General features: G+C 39.2%; 1 protein-coding gene across 1 annotated transcript in view; it reads right to left on the bottom strand.

Moving 5' to 3' along the window:
• Positions 1–8,214, bottom strand: part of LOC136877293 (aconitate hydratase, mitochondrial) — a 225,399-nt gene extending 217,185 nt beyond the window's left edge. The window contains exon 1 of the mRNA XM_067151224.2: positions 8,059–8,214. Coding sequence (XP_067007325.1) covers positions 8,059–8,091 — 33 coding nt within the window. The 5' untranslated portion in view covers positions 8,092–8,214. The remainder of the gene's footprint in view (positions 1–8,058) is intronic.
• Between the last annotated feature and the right edge of the window lie 12,771 nt (positions 8,215–20,985).

The following is a 20,985-nucleotide window of genomic DNA, read 5'->3' as shown; positions in this document are numbered from 1 at the left end:
TCTTCCCTCTGATTAGTGTTATATAGAGGATGGTTGCCTAGTTGTACTCCCTCTTAAAACAATAATCACCACCACCACTCTTGGGAGGGTGCGATCAGTCGTTGAGAGGAAGTTGGATGAAAACCAGTGTGGTTTCAGACCACAGAGAGGTTGTCAGGATCAGATTTTCAGTATGCGCCAGGTAGGCTAATTGAAAAATGCTACGAGAGGAATAGGCAGTTGTGTTTGTTTCATACATCTAGAGAAAGCATACGACAGGGTACCGAGGGAAAAGATGTTCGCCATACTGGGGGACTATGGAATTAAAGGTAGATTATTAAAATCAATCAAAGGCATTTACGTTAACAATTCGGATTCAATGAGAATTGATGGTAAAATGAGTTCTTGGTTCAGGGTACTTACAGGGATTAGACAAGGCTGTAATCTTTCACCTTTGCTGTTCGTAGTTTACATGGATCATCTGCTGAAAGGAATAAAATGGTAGGAAGGGATTCAGTTAGATGGAAATGTAGTAAGCAGTTTGGCCTATGCTGACAACTTGGTCTTAATGGCAGACTGTGCCGAAAGCCTGCAGTCTAATATCTTGGAACTTGAAAAGAGGTGCAATGAGTATGGTATGAAAATTAGCCTCTCGAAGACTGAATTGATGTCAGTAGGTAAGAAGTTCAACAGAATTGAATGTCAGAATGGTGATACAAAGCTAGAACAGGTCGATAATTTCAAGTATTTATGTTGTGTGTTCTCCCAGGATGGTAATATAGTGAGATTGAATCAAGGTGTAGTAAAGCTAATGCAGCGAGCTCGCAGTTGCAATCAGCAGTATTCTGTAAGAAGGAAGTCAGCACCCAGACGAAACTATCTTTACATCGGTCTGTTTTCAGACCAACTTTGCTTTATGGGAGCGAAAGCTGGGTGGACTCAGGATATCTTATTCATAAGTTAGAAGTAACAGACATGAAAGTAGTGAGAATGATCGCTGGTACAAACAGGTGGGTACAGTGGCAGGAGGGTACTTGGAATGAGGAGATAGAGGCTCATTTGAGAATGAACTCTATGGATGAAGCTGTATGCATAAACCAGCTTCGGTGGTGGGGTCATGTGAGGCGAATGGAGGAGGATAGGTTACCTAGGAGAATAATGGATTCTGTTCTGGAGGGTAAGAGAAGTAGAGGTAGACCAAGACGACAATGGTTAGGCTCAGTTTCTAACGATTTAAAGATAAGAGGTTTAGAACTAAATGAGGCCACAGCACTAGTTGCAAACAGAGGATTGTGGCAATGTTTAGTAAATTCACAGAGGCTTGCAGACTGAATGCTGAAAGGCATAACAGTCTATAATAATATATGTAGGTGTGTATAAATTTACTAATTTGGGACAAATATTCCTATTTCCCTATTGGAATCAACATCTATATCAAAACATGACCGAACCACTACAATTGTAACTTTTGAATGTATTCTTCGATGGGTGCTGAGAAGTTGAACTTTTCACAAATGACACTTTTTTGAATAACATATGAAAATTCTAATTATCTGACAAAGTCACTGCATATGGAATAAGTTACCTTAAGTGTGACAATTTATATAATCACGGGTAATATATTTCATTTATGACTCTGGGAGAAGAGATTGTCCACATCTGCAGGCCATGTCCTCCTGGACCCCCCTGTCCATTTGAATGGACATCGTATTCCTTCTAAAATGCAAAGAAATACTGCAGGATAAAATAGAACAGAGCAGAAGAATGGAACGAAAGTATGTGCAAAAAAACCACAAATGTGAGATGGGGGGGGGGCATAACCACCGTACACGAAGTGTCTCCACATGTTATGAAAGTATGACAGTAACGCATAACACACAGCTTGGAATGAACCAACTGGTGATGAAGGTATTAATTTGGAAAACACCTAACGAAATAATATAGAAAGGACATGGAAGGGAACTACCTATGTAAATCCTTAATGGCTGGCAACAACGTATTAATCGATAGCCAGTGTCCCTGTTGAAATTGTTAGGATTTTTATGTATTTCCACAGCTTCCTGTATAATCTAAGACCTGTAGTGTTTAGTGTGGGTAAGAGCTTGAACATTTTGGAACACGACATCATGACCCGATGATAGGGAGAACTTGGAAAGCTGATGTAACAGACTTGCTTATATTAGGCAAGTTTTTATGTTAATTTCCACTGAGTAAGCTATTGTATACTGGTAATAATGAAAATTATTTTCTGAGACACAAACCACTGTTTTGTCATCATTCTGCAGAAATCGCCAGGTACACAATCACAGTTTTGAGATACTGATGATTATGGTGGTGTTTCAAAGCAACTTTTAAAATACTTGCATGGCATGATGATATATAATGTATTCATTTTGTTACACCTTTCAGTTCTTTTTAGGAGTAATAATTATCTTTACCATAGTTATAGATTTGCCACCTCAATTTATGAAGAAAAAAAAAAAAAAGTTACTTCAAGTTGATGATACCAGGCTTAAAATTCAACAGAAATGACACTTATCACAAAAGGACATCACATCCTTATATTTCTATAGCTCATTCCATGTTAAGAAAACAGTATTGCTCTTATGACAACAGGGTTGCCATATCGAACGGCTCTGCTTAACGCCAACATGGGAAAACGGCGGCACATAAACTTGTGAAATTCAGTATTTAAGTTCAAGACAAAAAGCGGAAGAAACTAAGCTGCAAATTAATTTCATGAATTAAAGGGAACGTGGGATTTACAGTGTCTATTTTTGGTTTGTACGGAATCAGATGTAAATTTCGGCACATAAAAAAACCTCGGCATTGAAGTGTGAGGCAAATTGGGGGAGAGAGAAATAATTGTTACGGGCGTAAGGGGGTGAGGGATGCATTTAAAGGCATTTAATAAGTTTTTCCAGGCAATAAAGGCTAGAAAACAGACGCAACAAAAAAGTACTGTAGATGACTCTACAAAAGATCACAGTATTAATGTTAAAGAAAGAAATTACACACACAGGCTTATCGAATAACTAACTCAACACAAGACATTTACGCACTGATTAAAACAAACACGCAACAAATAAATACTGTAGATGACTTCACTACAGAAGTGAGCTGCTGGCGGTTCACAGAGTGAGGGGACTACACAATGCTTGTACCAGAGCAATACAGAAGGAAAATGAAGGAAGGCATGAAGCGATGGCTGTTCCTGCCATTGTGCTTCTTCCCTACAAATGTATTTATGAAAAAGACAATCTTATGTAGTTATTTTAATAACTCATAGGCAAAAATGCCTCATACTTTTTATCTCTTTCATAATGCATTACAAGGTAGAGTATAATATCCCTTAACCACGACGAATTATGGGTGCTTCAGAGGGGGTGTGTTCACCGCTTGTAGGTCCATAAGAGCAATACTGTTTTCTTAATGCGGAATGAGCTATTCAGAAATGGTGAAAGGCACCTTGTAAACTTTTAAGAAATGGGAGCATCTCATACCAATCATACAACTTGTGCAACGAAGACTATTGTGCAAACTGACTTGTGTATGGTAGAATTTGAAGTGTTGTGCAATAGCTTGAAAGCTATAGTGTAAATTCAAACAATTTGTGTAATACAGTACACAGTAACATATTGTACAACAGATGACTTGTACCTATCATGTATGGATGAGTTTGAAAAGTGTTGTGCCGACAATCCCCAATTAAAAGGGAGCTCGTACAGCTAACATTGTTTTCAACAAGTTCCAATAAAGAATTCTAGAGATTCATGCTTTTTAGTCTCTTCCACAGTTGTGGTAAAGGAAAAGTGATGCCTTACTGCCAATTTTGCGAAGTGCCTGAACTGCAATTTCAAACTTCAAGTGAACCCAGATGAAAGTAAACAATGTTGCAAACAGTCCTCTGGGTGACAGGATATCTCACCACTATATTTTCTATTAAAAGGGTGATCACTAACAGTTAACCGCAGGAGGATGGGCACTTGAGTAAAGAATCAAGCAGCGCGTACACTTAGTTCTTTCAGATTTTTGTGGCTAAATTGGCTCCTTTTCTCAACTAAACCATCATCCAGATCCAGCACCTTTAAGTATGGGCTGCTTTAGGGTGAACTCTGACAAAAATAATTTCAGAGAAGGTCCGAAAATGCTCACACCTGTATTTCAGGATTCTTGTTCTCAAACCTGAAACATTTTTTTCTTTCCTTTGCTACGATATCCTTTGTCTCATTCAGTAGAATGGAACAGTTGTAAGGAGCTGCATTTTTCTCTTTCTTGCTGAATGAGCTGACTAGAAGATTTTTATCCAGACATCCATAGAGATGAAATTCTTCTGATTTTCAATGGGAATAGGCCTACTGTCACATTCCATCTCAGAATCTCTTAACTCGAGAAAACTTCTCACCAAGTACAACTGGGCAACCATCCTTTATTATTAACACTAATCTGAGGTAAAAACTGGAAGGGATCTGACACCTCAAAAAATGGAGGTATCGGCCTAAGGACATGGGCCACGAAAGGCGGGAAAAGGAAAGAGTGCCTAGACCTTGGAAACCTAATACAGTCAGGATTGGAATTGACCAAGAGTGGTCAAATAGGAAAGATGAAAGTAAGGAGCCTGAGAAGTGGAAGCAATGCGAGATTCAGCAACGGAAACTGTAGTCTGCCAACCCACACTCCAAAGTTTACAGCCCCAGGCCTGGCATTTTAGTCGCCTTTTACAACAGGCAGGGGATACTATGGATGTATTGTACTGCCGCCACCCACAGGGGGGTCTGACCAAGTACAGCATTGGAGGTTGAGATGAGGAAGTTCAATAACATCCCCATTGCACAATATGTAATCACAAGCAATTAAAACAACAGTACATGTTTTGGCTCTTACTAAGCCTTCAGCTGTTGATTTGTTACTGTTTTGTTTCACTTATCGTTTTAGTCCTCTTTCCTTCATTTTAATCTAAATCATTTCCTTCTGGACAATTATCACAAGGCCAGGTTTAATAGGACTTGATGAAAACCTACAAGATTCAACTTCACAACATTCAATCCATTCCATTTTGACGAATGTCCATCACAGTTGCTATTTTATGTATTTACTGTAATTCTTCACTATGACTGATATTTCAGTAAGTCCATTCTTCATCCACATCTAGTTCATTCGAGTCAATTCAGCAGCATTCTTTCAGCTCATCAAGAAAATTTTTATGAATTTTTAATGACAAGAACTCTCTTCGATCTGCCACCCTATGATGTTACCCCTCAAACACCCAAAATACACGGTCACCATATACTCTTCTAGTCATATACAGTGTACTGTTCAATGTTGTACATTTAAGGTATTAGAAAACAGTACTTTTGCACCTCTACTTATTCCTTGAACCTTAATGTAATAGCATTTCACAACACCTACCAGTGAACTGGCAAATATTGGCTTCTTTACTGTAACCCTCATTGAGCCTTTTAAAGTGATAAGATATTTTTATAAGAACATGTATGTGATGAATTGTGATTGTGTGTTAATTATGTATCACAAATCTTTAACTTTCTGAATCTGAACAGCCAAAACACTTCATTCTAATAACGACAAAAATCCTCAATATTTGGAATACAAAATTGAATTATTATAGTATTGAAAGGTGGGAAAGTCTAAATATTTTCTAAAACTAAAATTCTGTACAACAATGTGTACTTATCATATTCAAAGAGGTACTGGGAATATTCAATAAGCGAAAGTTGCGACGTCCACTTAGTGATTTCTGATTGACTAAATGTGTTAGGCCTAAATCTGGACTTAGTGAAAATGACAGTTCTCTGTTTTTAAGAAACTGATTGGAGTTACTTAGCGACTTCTACCAGACTATGAAGAAACATTTTCTGTACAGAGTACATTATATATCTCAAAATGAACTAGGTTATTTAAATCTTACATCATATGACTTGTGAGAGTGATGTGTTCACTACCCAGCCCACGCCTGGAAATATATTTACTTTTATAACCTAATATAAATCTTGTGATATTTTCCATACCTCTGGTGCCAACAGCCTCTATAATTGTCTGAAATTTACACAATGAGACAACACCCCCCAGAATTCAAAATGGATTTATGTCATTACCAAACTCTGGCACATTAAAAAAATCCTAACCAAAAGTGATAAATTAATACACATGCACAGCTAAACAAAGTCTAACCCCATATGCCTCATGGCTGACAAACCAATGGTGGTAAATTAATATACAGATACACCTAACACAGTCTAACCCCTTATGCCATAAAGAAACCAACAGTCGAAATTTTTCTTTGCTAGTGGTTTAATGTTGCACAAATACCAAGAAATGTGTGTCCAAACCTTGCCATGCTATAGTTCATTATTTTTTATTTACAATTTGTTTCACGTCGCACTGACACAGATAGGTCTTATGGCGAAGATGGGATAAGAAAAGGCTAGGAGTTGGAAGCTGCCATGGCCTTAAGGTATAGACCCAACATTTGCCTGGTGTGAAAATGGGAAACCACAGAAAACCATCTTAAGGGCTGCCGATAGTTGGGTTCGATCCACTATAGTTCTAAAGATACCTGTAACTTTGGGTGCTTCACATTGGTACAATGGTTTGAATACAAGGATGGCTCTGAGGTCAGCAATCCAAGTGTCAACAGCGTGTATGATCCGCAGCCGTGATTGGTGACCTAATCAGCAGTACAAACTACTATTTTGTTATTCTTCCACAACAGCCTAGTTTTCTTGAACACATGTTGGATTCCTCTTCACACCTCTGTTAGCCTTCCAACTCCCTGTAACAGTGTTCAGTCTGGAAGGCTCAAGGAATCTCAACTTTCCTCCTTTCAATTGTCCCATTCTTTTCCTTGCCAGATACCTCATTCTTCAGTGAGACAGTACTTGGAAAGTACTACTGTTGAGGAACTAGTGACCTACAGTACAACATATCAATGCTCATTAAACTGAAACTATCTGGCTTCAAACTTCTTGAATGAATAGAAACTTATGGGAGATAGCCTATATGACCTCCAAAACAAGCACACATTCAACAAGCAACTAAAAGAAAGAGTTCACAATATATCAAGAGTTAAATTGTAAAAATTAATTTACCGCAGATTTTAGACTTCAACTATGTAAAAGCAATTATGTTCCATTTGTGACAAATTTTAGAGTGACATTTCGTAGATAGGAATGCGCGACGTAACCCATTAACTGCCCACCCAGCTCCAATACCTAATATTAAAGCAAATTAGAGTCAAGGCTAAATTAGCTCGATAATAACAAAACATAACCTAACTTCACACCACTTGATTTCCCCTGCACGCCCGGCTACTTAATATTAAAGCAAATTAAAGGGCAGTCAAGACTATATTAGCTCGGAACTTACAAAACCTAACCTAACTTCACAGCAACCTAACCTTCCTTCTGAAACACAAATGAAGGAAGAATTTAAAATAAATTCTTTGCACATTGTGCGCATTAAATAAATTATTAAAATAAGACGCACACACACACACACACACACACACACAAATGGGCACAAATATAATTCTTGAAGACTTCGCGTAAAAGAGAATGCTTCTATTGTGAAATGCAGAGTAGAGAAACGTACAAAAATAATACGCAATCAGGGGAAAGCATTAAGGATACTTGGTAAGAATGATACAACATTCCTTTTATCATATTGCTAAATACTTGATAACATGATAACCCCGAAACTTGAATAAGAATACTGAACTACGATCGTTACTCCCAATACTGACACCGAAGACAAATGCCTCTCAGGTGAGGAATATCTAGTCAAATGGAGAAGCAACCAAACGAGAACATTATAGTGCCCATCCCAGGGTTAACAAAACTGGAAGAGCAATATAACATACATCAACCTTGTAGGCACAAAAAGTGACCTCTACGAATGATCAGATTTTACCGAACAGCAGTGAGTGTACATTACACACGGAGAACACTAAAACAATGAATTTTGCGCCATTTAAGTTAATATACTGTGCCTTATTTATTCACAGTTAAGTTTTCTTATGTTACACTGCAACTACACTAAAAGTGAGTACATCGTAATGCTGACCTGGCGATGCAAAACTCGCATGCAGTACGCCATTGTGGGAGCAGGACAAGAGAAGGCACAAATTGAGAAACGCGAACTTCACTGGGCCACTAGAGCTTGTGTTCTGCCATCTACAGTGCCGAAATATAACCAACAGGGATTACATGAGTGTTGCAAAGCGCAGTGCGTAATTATATTCGTGCAGTTATCAAAATACGAATACGGTGATAACAGATAAGATCAGGACACATCGAACCGCATAGTCTTTTCTGCAAACAATCACGTTTCCAAGAGTGAACTTTAGAATTAATTTCTTGTTACCAAAGGAATTCGCATTATGTAGAATGTCGTCTGAAAAGTTTCTTCTTGGAGGCAAGAGGGAGGGATTGTATTGCCTAGTTTTCATGAGGATGTTTCGTGTTGATCAACGCAGTGGTGGTGACAGTGATTATTGCTTTGGAGGAGAAACGTGATATCTGTCACTTAACACTAAAAAGATGCTGGGGGAATTTTTGACTATGTAGGCTGTCCTAGGCCAAGGTGTACGGTATATATGTATAGTTGGGCCCACGAGAGTTGAAGTCTGACATTTGAGCGGCGGAAGCAGTAACTACGAAGTACGCTGCGTTGTCATAGTTACCTCAATCTGCGGCATATCACCATGGCCAGACTACACTAAGGACGAGAGACTGAAACTTGGTAACACTGTACTGCAACTTCTTGGAGTCTTACTTGTAGCATATGGGAAGTTAACCTTCAATTATGTTTTCTCAAATAAAACGTTGCTGGAATAACATTTTTCATTGGATACATATAAAACAATGTAAAATTGAAATAAATACGTCAATGTAAATATGAGAATAAACAAACATATGGCTACAACCAGGAAAAAACAATACAATCCTATGTCCTAAGGGCGTTGTAAACTGAACAACCATGATCAACGACAGGATCAAATTAAGGATAAAAGAAGGTTTTAGCTTCATCACACAGATTGAAATAGGCTAATTATTTATGACAGATTTAAGGAGATGAACAGGATCAAATAAAAAGTAAATAAAATAATCACTTAAATTAAACTTCCAACTAGAAGAGAAAACATGTTGCAATTTATCCGATTATTATCAGAAATAACGATAAGCACAGTAAAACCGCAATTTTGGACAGTACTTACAGCTATTATGCCATATTAGCTAAGTCATAACCTGTTAATTTTTTATTGGCACCAGTGCAACTACAGCAGAAACACAACAGAAATTAGCCGGGTTGAGGGAATACACATCAAAATTGAACAAAAAAGCTACAAAATAGTAAGTTTTTGATGCTCTTTGACCGAATTTCGACAGAGAGGTAAATGTTGACAGTTTACTAACTTAGATGCGGCAATAATAGTTTTTTTGAGATTTTGATTCAGTACTATACTATACATGTGAAGCACATTTCTCCTTAAATGTACTGTACTAGTACAGAGGTGCAGGGACATGAATGTCGATGTATATACTTGTTTCATTGACTACAAAAAACCCTTCGACTGTGTATAACATGAAAAGAGGGTAGAGATATTAAGATCGACTGGTATTGACCAATGCGATTTACGCATTATCAGAGCACTGTACTGGAATCAAACCACAGATGTAAAAATCGACCAAAGAACAACAGGAGCGACTACAATCAGAAAAGGTGTTCGTCAGGGTTGTGTGCTGTCACCTCTCTTATTCAACATTTACTCTGAGGCAATATTTAGGGAGGTGTTGTTGGAGGAAAACAGCGGGATATTTATAAATGGACAGGCAAATAACAATATCAGGTACGCAGATGATACTGTTGTCATAGCAAATGAATTACCGGTACCTGTGCTCCAACGCATGATAGACAAACTAGTCCAGCTCAGTGAAGAGTTTGGCCTGTTTGTCAACGCTTCCAAGACCAAAGTTGTAGTCTTCTCTAAAAGAAAAATTCCAGCAACCATGTCAATAAAAGGCAGTAAGATTGAACAAGTATCCTCCTTCAAATACTTGGGTACTGTGCTAGATGAGGAATGTGATTCCAAGAGAGAGAGAAAATCTAGCACAGAATAGGTCAGGAGACAATTCTTTAGCATGAAACAGCTATTTACAAAATCGGATCTAAGTGTACAATTAAGAATTCGAATGATTCGGTGCTATGTATTCTCCATTATTCTCTTTGGATGTGAAAGCTGGACTCTTGACCAAAATCTAGAAAAAAGAATTGATGCTTTTGAAATGTATCTATATCGCCGCCTACTCCGAATACTTTGGGTGCTGAAAATTTCAAATGACGAAGTCCTTCATCGCTGAAGAAACAAAAAGAACTATTACTTACTGTAAAAAAGAAAAAACTCAATATCTGGGGCACATTATGAGAGGCGAGAAGTACCAGCTATTACAACTCATCATTGAAGGTAAAATACAGGGGAAAAGGTCTGTTGGCAGGAGGAGGAATTCATGGCTGAAGGACAACCAAAGATGGCACAACTGCACTTCAGAAGATGCTTTTCATGCTGCAACATCACGTCCGGAGCCAACCTCCGCTAGAAGAAAGCGCCTCAAGAAGAAGAAAGAAACAATATTACACACGTGTTACTATTGAATAGAAGTACGGCGTGATTATAAAATTAAAATCATTTAGTATTTGACTACACTGGAAGAAACTAACAGACAATATTAAAGAGAATACCAGACTGACGAATGCACGCGGGAAGCAGGTGAATCATACCTCAGTGTCCACGACCATGGCAAAAAATATACTCCTGTTGCCCTTCCTCATAGTATTTGCGAAGCCTCCACTACTTGCTGTGGCGCTATACAAATCGGTTAGCCGCGATGAACGACATTTTGTGCGTATTTTCGATAATAATTTTGTTAATAATTTAAAATTTGCACAAATTGTTTTTTAGTAATTCCTATAATTCCTAGTGTCAGCCGGCTAAAATGGAATAAAAATGTAATATTTTCTCTACAAAGTGGGGGGCACTGCGCCCCCTTCACCCCCCCCCCCCTTATTCACCGCTACTGGCATGCACAACACCTGACTTACAGTAAAGTGGCAATATGAGTTCAAATACATTTCTTGATGATGATGATGCTGCTTGTTGTTTAAAGGGGCCTAACATCAAGGTCATCGGCCCAAAATACATTTCATCCAAAAGGAGATTTACATATCGCTGTCTTGCAGAATGACAACGTGCTATGCATTTGCTATATGTTTGAGATGTCTAGAATGAGAAAATAACAATGTTTTGATCGCGAATAGCAGGATAACAAGAATGTACGTGTGTAGGAATGAAAGAAGGAAGGAATATCACTCTTGGACACACACAGGATTTGAAACTGATGGCTTAAAAACACTGCTTGCTTAGAGTCTGGAAATTCTTCATCTGAGTGAGATTCAATGAAAGTCTCAAGATCTGACAGCTGGCCTTTGATATGGTTAACCATTTTCTTGTAATGCACCTGAGTTTCCAGCTCATTATTTGCATGACATACGCAATAATTGTTCAGAATGTCCCTGAGTTGTGACGACTTCTGTAACTACCCCTTTAATAAGGGATTTTCCTTACCTTCATTTTTTCCCTTTCACAAACACTGATACCTCCAATAACACTGACAATTTTATTGCTATCTCAACTTTTGGTACTTCGTTGATTGACAGAGTGTAAAATACAAATTCATTCTCACTACTTTCTATCACCCATCTGTTTCCTTAACAGTCAGCAAGGAGGGTTTTCCAATCTTTTAAGGCTACAAAATCTACAATTTTGTCTTGCTCAGCAAGTTTTTGAATTTTTCCTCCTCTATTTTCTGAATTTCCTTACGCCTGTTATCACAAATTTTTCTTGTAGATGGACTGAGTTTGGTTAAATAATAGAGAAGGTTTGGGAGAATCCTAGGGAGAGCACCAGACTTTAATATAGGCCTGTCTTTTTGCATGTTTTCCTTTCACCATTGTGAACAAGGTAAGGCTCAGATATTTCCACATCTTCAGGGGCAAAGTGTTTCGCACAGACTACACTAGATGAAGTAGGGTTCCAATTGTCTCTGGGGATACATTTCAACCGCGATGTTTTCATTGCATCATCCTTAGGAAATGTATCCTTCTTGATTAGAATCATAGTTACTGGTGCACGACGGAACACAGCAATTCCTTTGCATCTGAAATTAAGCTTAGATTTAGTTGTGGTTGTCATACTTGTGCAACGTAAAATAAATAGCACAATCATGTTGCACTTTTAAACTACTGTAATTTGAAAAATACAAACACGTAATGGCTTTAAAATCTATGTGGATTGCCACTATTATACTGTACATATTGACATATGAAAAAGCTCACCTTTGCCGTAAATTAATGTCATTCCAGGATACCAAATAGCGTGTAGATTAATTTTTTAAATTATAACACACAAATATCTTCAGTATACTCTGAATTTCAAACAATGCCATCAAGCTTGACTCCAAGCGCCGTTGTCGGATCTCCACTGTCACGGCCTTATAGTGTAGTCATTAATGGTTATGAACTTCATATTATTGGTCGGTAATAAAATGAGATACCATATAAATAATGCACAGTAGAGTTTTCCACCTATTCAATACTAAGTTGTATTTACAATATGTACATTACATGGGACTAGTTTCAACCCTACTCGAGGTCATCATCAGCCATATTAAAATATACACAATATTTGGCGAAATCCTAAAACATGTTTTCTAGCAGTAAGAGACTTATGAAAATATAATTTTACAATATGAAGTGTGGTTGAAATGTTGCAAATGAAAATGAAATATTACGTGTGATGTAAGTGAGTAATTAATACAAGTACATTATACATGCTAAGAATTCTGGAACAAAAGTACAAAAAAGTGCTCTGTGTTGTTAAAATTTATAGACTCATGGAATTCAGTAGGTCCTGGTGATACATAACGGTTGTGGACCGAGTGCTTCCAAATGTCACTTACTACTTCCAAAGTCGAGCGGCGATGAGATATGGATGGTGGAGGCAGGTTACGGGTGAAACTGAAAGCCTAGAGGTCGGACCTGCATATTGGCAGCAGATGGGTGATGGCCGTCTCCCTGTGTTAGGTAATGCGTCTGTGTTTGGGCAGGCTTGTTTAGGATTACCGCTGCCCATCTCACATGCGGGAGGCTCTAGAAAACGTGGGCTAAATATCGGAAGTCATATCTTATGTCAGGTGGAGAGGCTGCACCCAGCGCTACACCCCACATGTGGTCAAAAATCAAAAGCAGGAAATAGTCACACTTTGAAAATTGGATCATGGAATGTAAGATTTTTACTTGATGTGTCAGATAATGACTGTCCTGAGAGAAGAACAGCTCTCGTTACCCATGAGCTCTCTAGACTTAACATTGATGTTGCTGCTTTGAGTGAAACTAGACTTTCCACGGAAGGCAAATTTACTGAGTTTGATTCAGGATATTGATGGCTTACTTCTAAAACCTCGTATCTCTTAATGCTCTACCTATCATTTATTTTTCTTAAGAGTGATCACGCCTCCCAGCCACATATGGATATGCAGCCCATCAGAACAAGTTTCGTTACGGAGTTCAGCTCAGGTTACACAGTCTTCTGGAAGGGAAAGATGAGGGAGAACACCGCATTAATGGGGTTGGATTCGCTGTAAAGACCACATTGGTGAATGATAATCAGCTAACTCTAGCCGCTGTCAGCGAAATAATTATGACTCTCCAAATCCCACTCTCTGGAGCTAAATCTATGACACTCATCTCCGCATATGCTCCTATCTTGGATGCTGATGTAGAAGCTAAACACCAATTCTACAACCTGCTGAGCACTACCATCATCAAAGTACCACCAAGAGACAATCTCTTACTACCTGGTGATTTCAACGCCAGAGTTGGTAAAGATTACCAATTATGGAGCCATGTAATGGGAAAACATAGACTTGGCAACTGTAATGCCAATGGTCTGCTGCTCCTTGGTTTATGTGCTGAACATGAACTCTTTATCACTAATAGTCAGTTCCGCCAGCCTAATCGCTACAAGAACACTTGGATGCATCCTCGCTCATAGCACTGGGACATCCTTGAATATATCATCACCAGGCAATGTGATAAAAAGGATGTCCTCGATAAAAGGACCGCAAGAAACGTCGATGACTGCTGGATAGATCATAAGCTCATTTTTTACCGGTTGAGAATCTCAATCTGCCGCAAACAAAATAGATCCATCCACAACCTGCCCAGAAAGAAATTCGACACTTCTAAACTTCAAATTGAATCAATTGCTACAAATTACAGAAATGCAATCTCAAACAAACTGGCTAGTCGTCCAGCCAGCAGTGATAGTACAAATCAGGAGTGGGCTACACCTCAGAAGGTCATCACCGAGTCAGCTGAGGAAACAATTGGTTTTGTGAGGAAAAAATGTACAAGGCTGGTTTGATGAAAATAATGAAGAAATTAAGTGTCTGATCAATGACAAACGGAAAGCCCATCTTTCCTATCTTCAAGATCCGTCTTCCAATGTGAAGAAATCACATTTCTTGGAACTTAACGGAAAATGTCAGGCACAAATTAGGGAAATCAAGAATAACTGGTGTCAACAAATTTTTGAAGAACTGTAAAGACTGTCTGATGCCTGTGACCTGCAAAATTTTCTATGCTGGCATAAAGGATATAATATAGTCCAATTCGATCATCGGGGTTATTGAAGACTGCTGACAACTCCCCCATTTTAAGTGCTAATGGAGAAATTTTAGAGCGTTGGAACGAACATTATCTGTGCTTCTAAATCGTGCCTCTAATCTCGCTGAGGACTCTCTTCGTAATGTCCCTCAGCAGCCTCAACATCCATGGATGGCAGTTCCACCTGTGACGTATTGTGCAATATAGTTAAGATATCTTGAGAGCTTTCACCAAAACTAATCTTTCCATCCCGGTTGTAAGAAAAAACTAATGTCTGTGCATAGGCAATACTGCACCGAGGAGTCGATCACATCAAACAAGAAAAGAGCAGAGTGAGCGGATGCAGTAATGGGGGGGGGGATATCAGGAGACGTTTACCGTGGTAGGTACCAAACATCAAAAAAGAACACCACCTTTCAAAATTTTTGTAGATGACCAAGTGTATTGGAACAGCAGCTTTAACGAGAATACAGTACACACTAACATTTTTGGAGAAAATAGATCCTCAAATATACCCTGGACATTTTAGGAATAGTAGCAAAGGGATAATTAAGCTAAACCCTACAAAATTAAATTGACCAATATATATATAAGAGATTAAAAAGGAACTGCCATGCAAGGTCCGTGCTTAAACAGTTTTTCCAGAGTTATACAGATAATCATCTCAGATGATATATTTTCTTAAATAGAGTTTCTAAACCTTTGAAAGAACAACTCTTTTTTTGTCAATAAAATTGGTGAAAAAGTTTATCACAATATACACCTTGTTAACCAAGAAGATATAGTCCGAGCAAAAATCTCAGACATTGATTACAAAGGCAAAATAGCTCGGGTCCCCGTTTAGAGGAAAAGTTTTCGAAAGGGGACTAACCCACAGATAAGTTTTGACAAAATTAGAAAAATCGTTACATAGAACACTGTGTCAGCGTGAGCCTCGCCCATATAATGTAACTAGATCACAAAACCAGTTTTCTCAATTATTATTTTTTTTTGAAAAGAGAGGTGTCGCACACACAATCACCTCAGATGATAATTATTAATATTATTATCTAATCAAATTTGGAGGGAACAAGTACACTTTTACCATGATGATCAAGAAATATTTGGCCACACTAAAGAAACCGAATACGCCTCCAGGGCGCCCTAATATAAAAAGCATATACACCTAATAAAATAGAAAAGGGTAGGATAAAAAGGGGGAACAGTACAATAAGGATAAGTGAGGATGAAAAGAAAGGAAACTCCGACTGCGTAATGCTGGAGAATGTTTGATCTGCCAATAGATGTTTTCCAAAATCATCTAAGGTTGAGAAAGTTCTGTTTGACGATGTTTAGGCTCAGTCCACATCACCAAGTATTCAGCACTAAAAATCAATTAATCTTAATCAGTTTAAAGGTGGCAAGGAGTTAGACTCGAACCAAGGCCTTTGAAAGTTTTCATAGCATGCCATCACTCAAAATGCCGAACAGGCCGAGTTTTAAGTTTCCAAAACAAGTTTAGTAAATGATATGTTTAGCTCACCAAAGTCCTTTCAGAATAACTCCATCAGCTGGTAGGGAAGAAAATGGCGCAGCACACGGCAAGCCGTGCGAGGTCCGTAGCCTCTCCGCACACACACACACACACACACACACACACACACACACACTATTTACAGAAGATGTGTGACTGTGAAACTTGGACACTCTATCGTCGTGATATCAAAAAACTTGAGCGCATCCACCAACAAAATATGAGATGCATCTTGAATATTAAGTGACAGGATTATTTGGCCAATACTGTAGTTCTCGACAAAGCGCAGCTAAATAGCATTGAGGCAACAATCATCGATCATCAATTTAGACGGTTAGGCCATGTTCACCGCAAGAGTGATACTAGGCTTCCTCGCCAAATTCTTTATGGTGAACTTTGCTCCGGCAGTAGACATCGTGCAGCCCCTCCTAAGGGTTTTAAGGCCAGCTAAAACACATCATGAAGACAACTGGTATAAATATACAGACATGGGAAGAATGTGCTGTGGACCGTTCACTGTGGCGGAATACTACATCCACCGTTGTCAAATTGTTCGAAAGAGAACGCCGCAGACATCAAGAGGCCAAGCGACAAGCAAGAAAGCTCCGTCAATAATTACAACCCCGCCCTCCTGCATCCATTCAGTGCAATTTATGTGGGCGTATGTTTTATGCAAAATTGGTCTGTTTAGTCATCGCAAATACATCCATAAACTGAGTTGTACTGCTCACTTTATGCAGGAAGAAGTTATACATATACTCGGATCGAGTTACAGCCGACGACGAGGGTGTGTCGTACAGTCTTTTTACTTGTGAAAGATTCCATACAGCATTTTATACCAGACACATAAGGATAGAGTGACTGCGCCCGTAACAGCAATGAATGACATCTTGATCTTACGCAGACTTTCGGTTGAAGTCGCTATGAAATTGTTCCATATAAAAATATCCCTGAAAATGACGTACGGACTAGACTTGATATGGAAACATCTCACTAAAAGAAATACTCGGGACATTGAAAGCGCAAAAGCGATCTACATGAAAAAGGTATTATGTTTGCACAAATTCACTCCTTCAAGACTATGTTACGTGCCAGTAGATACTTTTGGGGGGTTCGGCAGCCGCCGCTTCCGCAGGCCTTCGGCAGAGTCCTCCGCCGCATTGACCTCTGGCAAGGTCATTGCTATGCTGGATAAGACTACATGCTTAAATTCACATCCGCCACCTTGGAGGGGCTTAACCTTACTTTTACGCGTAAGAGAGCAAGCCTAACTTCATGGAGGGGCCTAACCTCAGTTTTACGGCCAGATGCCCTTCCCGACGCCTAAGAGAGCGAGCTTAACCTCACATACGCTATCTTGGATGGGCTTAACCTTACTTTTTACGCGCAAGACAGCAAGCCTAACCTCAGAACCGCTATCTTGGAGGGGTCTAACCTCAGATTTACGGCCTGATGCCCTTCCCGACGTCAATTGCACAAGATGGCGGCTATACACAGCTGCTTATGAGACAGCTTAAGGACGCTTGCGCAAGATGGCTGCTGCTCTTATAAAACAGCCAAGGGCGCTTGCGCAAGATGGCGGCTGTCTAATTCTACAAGATGGCTGGTATACATGGGCTGTTATGAGACGGTCAAGGGTGCTTGCGCAAGATGGCGGCTATCTAATTGCACAAGATAGCTGGTATACATAGGCTCTCATGAGACGGCCAAGGGCGCTTGCGCAAGATGCCGGCTATGGGTGATTGCACAAGATGGCTACTATTCATAGGCTCTTATGAGACGGCTTAAGGGCGCTTGCACAAGATGGCTGCTATACATAGGCTCTTATGGATAAAGATGCCGGCCATGGACGATTGCACACGATGGCAGCTATACATGGGCCCTTATGGAAAAAGATGATGGCCAAGGGTCCTTGCGCAAGATGGCGGCTATACTTAGGCTCTTATGAGACGGCCATAGGTGATTGCACATGATGGCGACTATACATGGGCTCGTATGGCCTCTTCATCCTCCGAAGGGACACAGCCACCCTCCTCCTCCTCATCCATATAGCAAAAGGGCACCTCTTCCTTGCAAAAGGGCAAATGGGCAAAAAGAACACCACCTGCTCATCTGCAGGACAAAAGTGCAAAAGGGTTACGTCAAGTTACTTATGCAGATTTTTGGTACTTAATAATTAGGGTTATCCAAGTGTTAATAAGTGATAGTGTTTGATTAAACTTATGATGTGATGTCATGAAACAAGATATAATACTGGAAATAAATTATATGTAAATTTTTCCAGCTGCACGATATCATTATAAAATATAACTACGTCAGAATTTGAATAGGGACTTGTTAAAGAAACCATTCGTCCGCGGAGATACAATTATTTGTGAAATAACTTAAAGCCAAGTAATTAACTTGAAAATGTATTCTGGAAACCTTAGTTTATTTTGATGGGAAAGTTCAATAATTAACGTAACGCTTAAGGGGACATGTCCGAATGTAATGGATTTTACTGCCGCAAAGTATTGTGAGCCTTTTTGTTGTTGTTGTGTTATTTGACTTTGATTGATTGAGCATTAAACGTGCTGGGATTAGTAAAGTGGAAACCTTGGTCATCAACCAATGTAACTTAATTGTGTTTAGTCTTCATCTTAGGAACTTGGATGGTCATTGGGTCATCAACCTCAGTGACTTAGATTAAGGCCATATGCCATTATAGTACCATTTTCCTTGCGGTCATCATCCACAATGACTTTAAAGTAAATTAGGTTGGATGTCAGTCCATGACATAGTCGCAGGTCACATCGATTCAATTAAGCGTTCATGCCGTGCAACCACTGTGTGGCACATAGGTACCGATTGTACTGCCTAAATTATATCAGGAGTCTAGAGTTCGTGTTACGAGGGCTGGACCATCACGAATGATGGTACATGTAGTCTCACATGGAAGCCGAATTTAAGGATTTCCAGACTTTATCTTAAACTTGTGACAAAGGTTTCTAGTAAGGATGCCCATCAGGCAGTTAAGTCAAAGCTTCTCAAACCAGTACACCTCTTCTCTGCGTTGTAATTATTGTTGCGTTGATTGGACAAGATGAGTTCAAATTATATTATATTTTCCTCATTAATTACAAAATAAAACACACATTTTCTAGAGATGATATTTCATTCAAGTAGATACGGTAGATTGGATATACTGAAACCCACCTTTTACCTCAGCAAGTGACGAAGAACCCGTAACGACCCAAAAGATAGATCTCGTGCTAATTGCTGATAGGTAAGGAAGGTAGATATCCATTATGGACCACCAGGTGTTCAGATACCGGTAGTTTCCCGTTGCTTTCCTCGCCAAGCCAGAAGTTGCTATTGCATATCAGTCTGCTACGTCCACGGAAATGCATGCATAAAGCGACCCTATGGGCAACATTCTCACACCACACATAGCAGGGACTGGTTGCATAAGGAATGGCATTACTAGCATCACTCATACCTCAGTCACTTTCATATTGTCAAAGCCAAGGGTAAGACTGAGACTGGTCAATGTAACAAAATTGCTCTAGCCTATAACAGAAGATATAGTGCACTGTAAACACTAGGTCCCGCCAGCAACGGCTATTGTTAATATTATGATGACCAAATTTAGGCCGACGCCTGTGTCTGAGTTTTTGTAGGATTTATTTTCACCTTATTTCGGACACACCACTCCCAGAATGACATGCTCGCCCTACAACCACACTTATGCAATATGGTTCCGCATCTTACCTGGCTTGTTCCGATGCCCTTCAGATTCCTCTACTAACATCAACAAGTTAAAAATGGCAGGAATTTGGGGTTTAGTACACAAATGGTTCCAAAATTACTTATAAAACCGATCACAGTATGATTAACTTTTTATGAAAGAGTATTTTGTTTTAGTCACATTTATGATCATGTTTTAGATAAAGCCGAGTCCGACAACTCATTCAAGTCACAATTTGTGTTTCGCTTAGTCCGTTATAAGTTATGAAGATATCATTGGCAAATAATTTACATTTTCCCTTTACTGTTAAAGATTATATGTCGTTAATGTAAATCAAAAATAGAATAGGTCCTAGTACCGAGTCCTGCGGTATTCCCGTCTTAGTTTCTTGCTTAGAACTTTAAGTGTCATTAATCATCACTTTGGACTGTTAGATCGGCAGCGTAGTCCTATTCGTTAAAAGTGAGAAAATGTGTGGTGTTTCATTTGATCGAGTATTTCATATGAAAGCATTGCTTTTAATCGCGCCATTCCTACTGACGTCATTGTAATGTATGTTCATTTCAGTTGGGAAAACCACTAAGACAGTCTTTCTGAGGATGTAAAGGCAGGTGGAGAGTTAGTGTCTGCCATTATAATGAAAACTCCCAACCTGATTGTGACTGATTGTATGCAAGCGGGCCTACCATTATAGTGAAAATTCCCTAACTCAGTCTTTATATGGGAAAAGATGTTTCGTGACTTCCCCGTCACGTTTCTAGGCTAACGTTATGAGCTATGCAATTTAATACAATCTTGCTCACAACGTGTACACTAGAATTCCGTATACAATGTAGAATTTCACAGCGAAACACGGGTACATCAGCTAGTAAATAAATAAAACGTGTAGGTAGCAGGAATCCAGGAAGTCGTTCACAGGGGTTTTGGACAATGTCGTGGTGTGGAAGTCCGGCCTGCTGTAGCCACTGACGTTTCAGAAAAAAAGCAAAGTCACCTCCGTACAGGCCATGAATGCCCTTCGAGGAGT

Source organism: Anabrus simplex, chromosome 7, assembly GCF_040414725.1.
Source record: "Anabrus simplex isolate iqAnaSimp1 chromosome 7, ASM4041472v1, whole genome shotgun sequence".
NCBI lineage: Eukaryota > Metazoa > Arthropoda > Insecta > Orthoptera > Tettigoniidae > Anabrus > Anabrus simplex.
The sequence above is the reverse complement of the archived record's forward strand: the minus strand, read 5'-3'. Positions and strand labels throughout refer to the sequence as shown.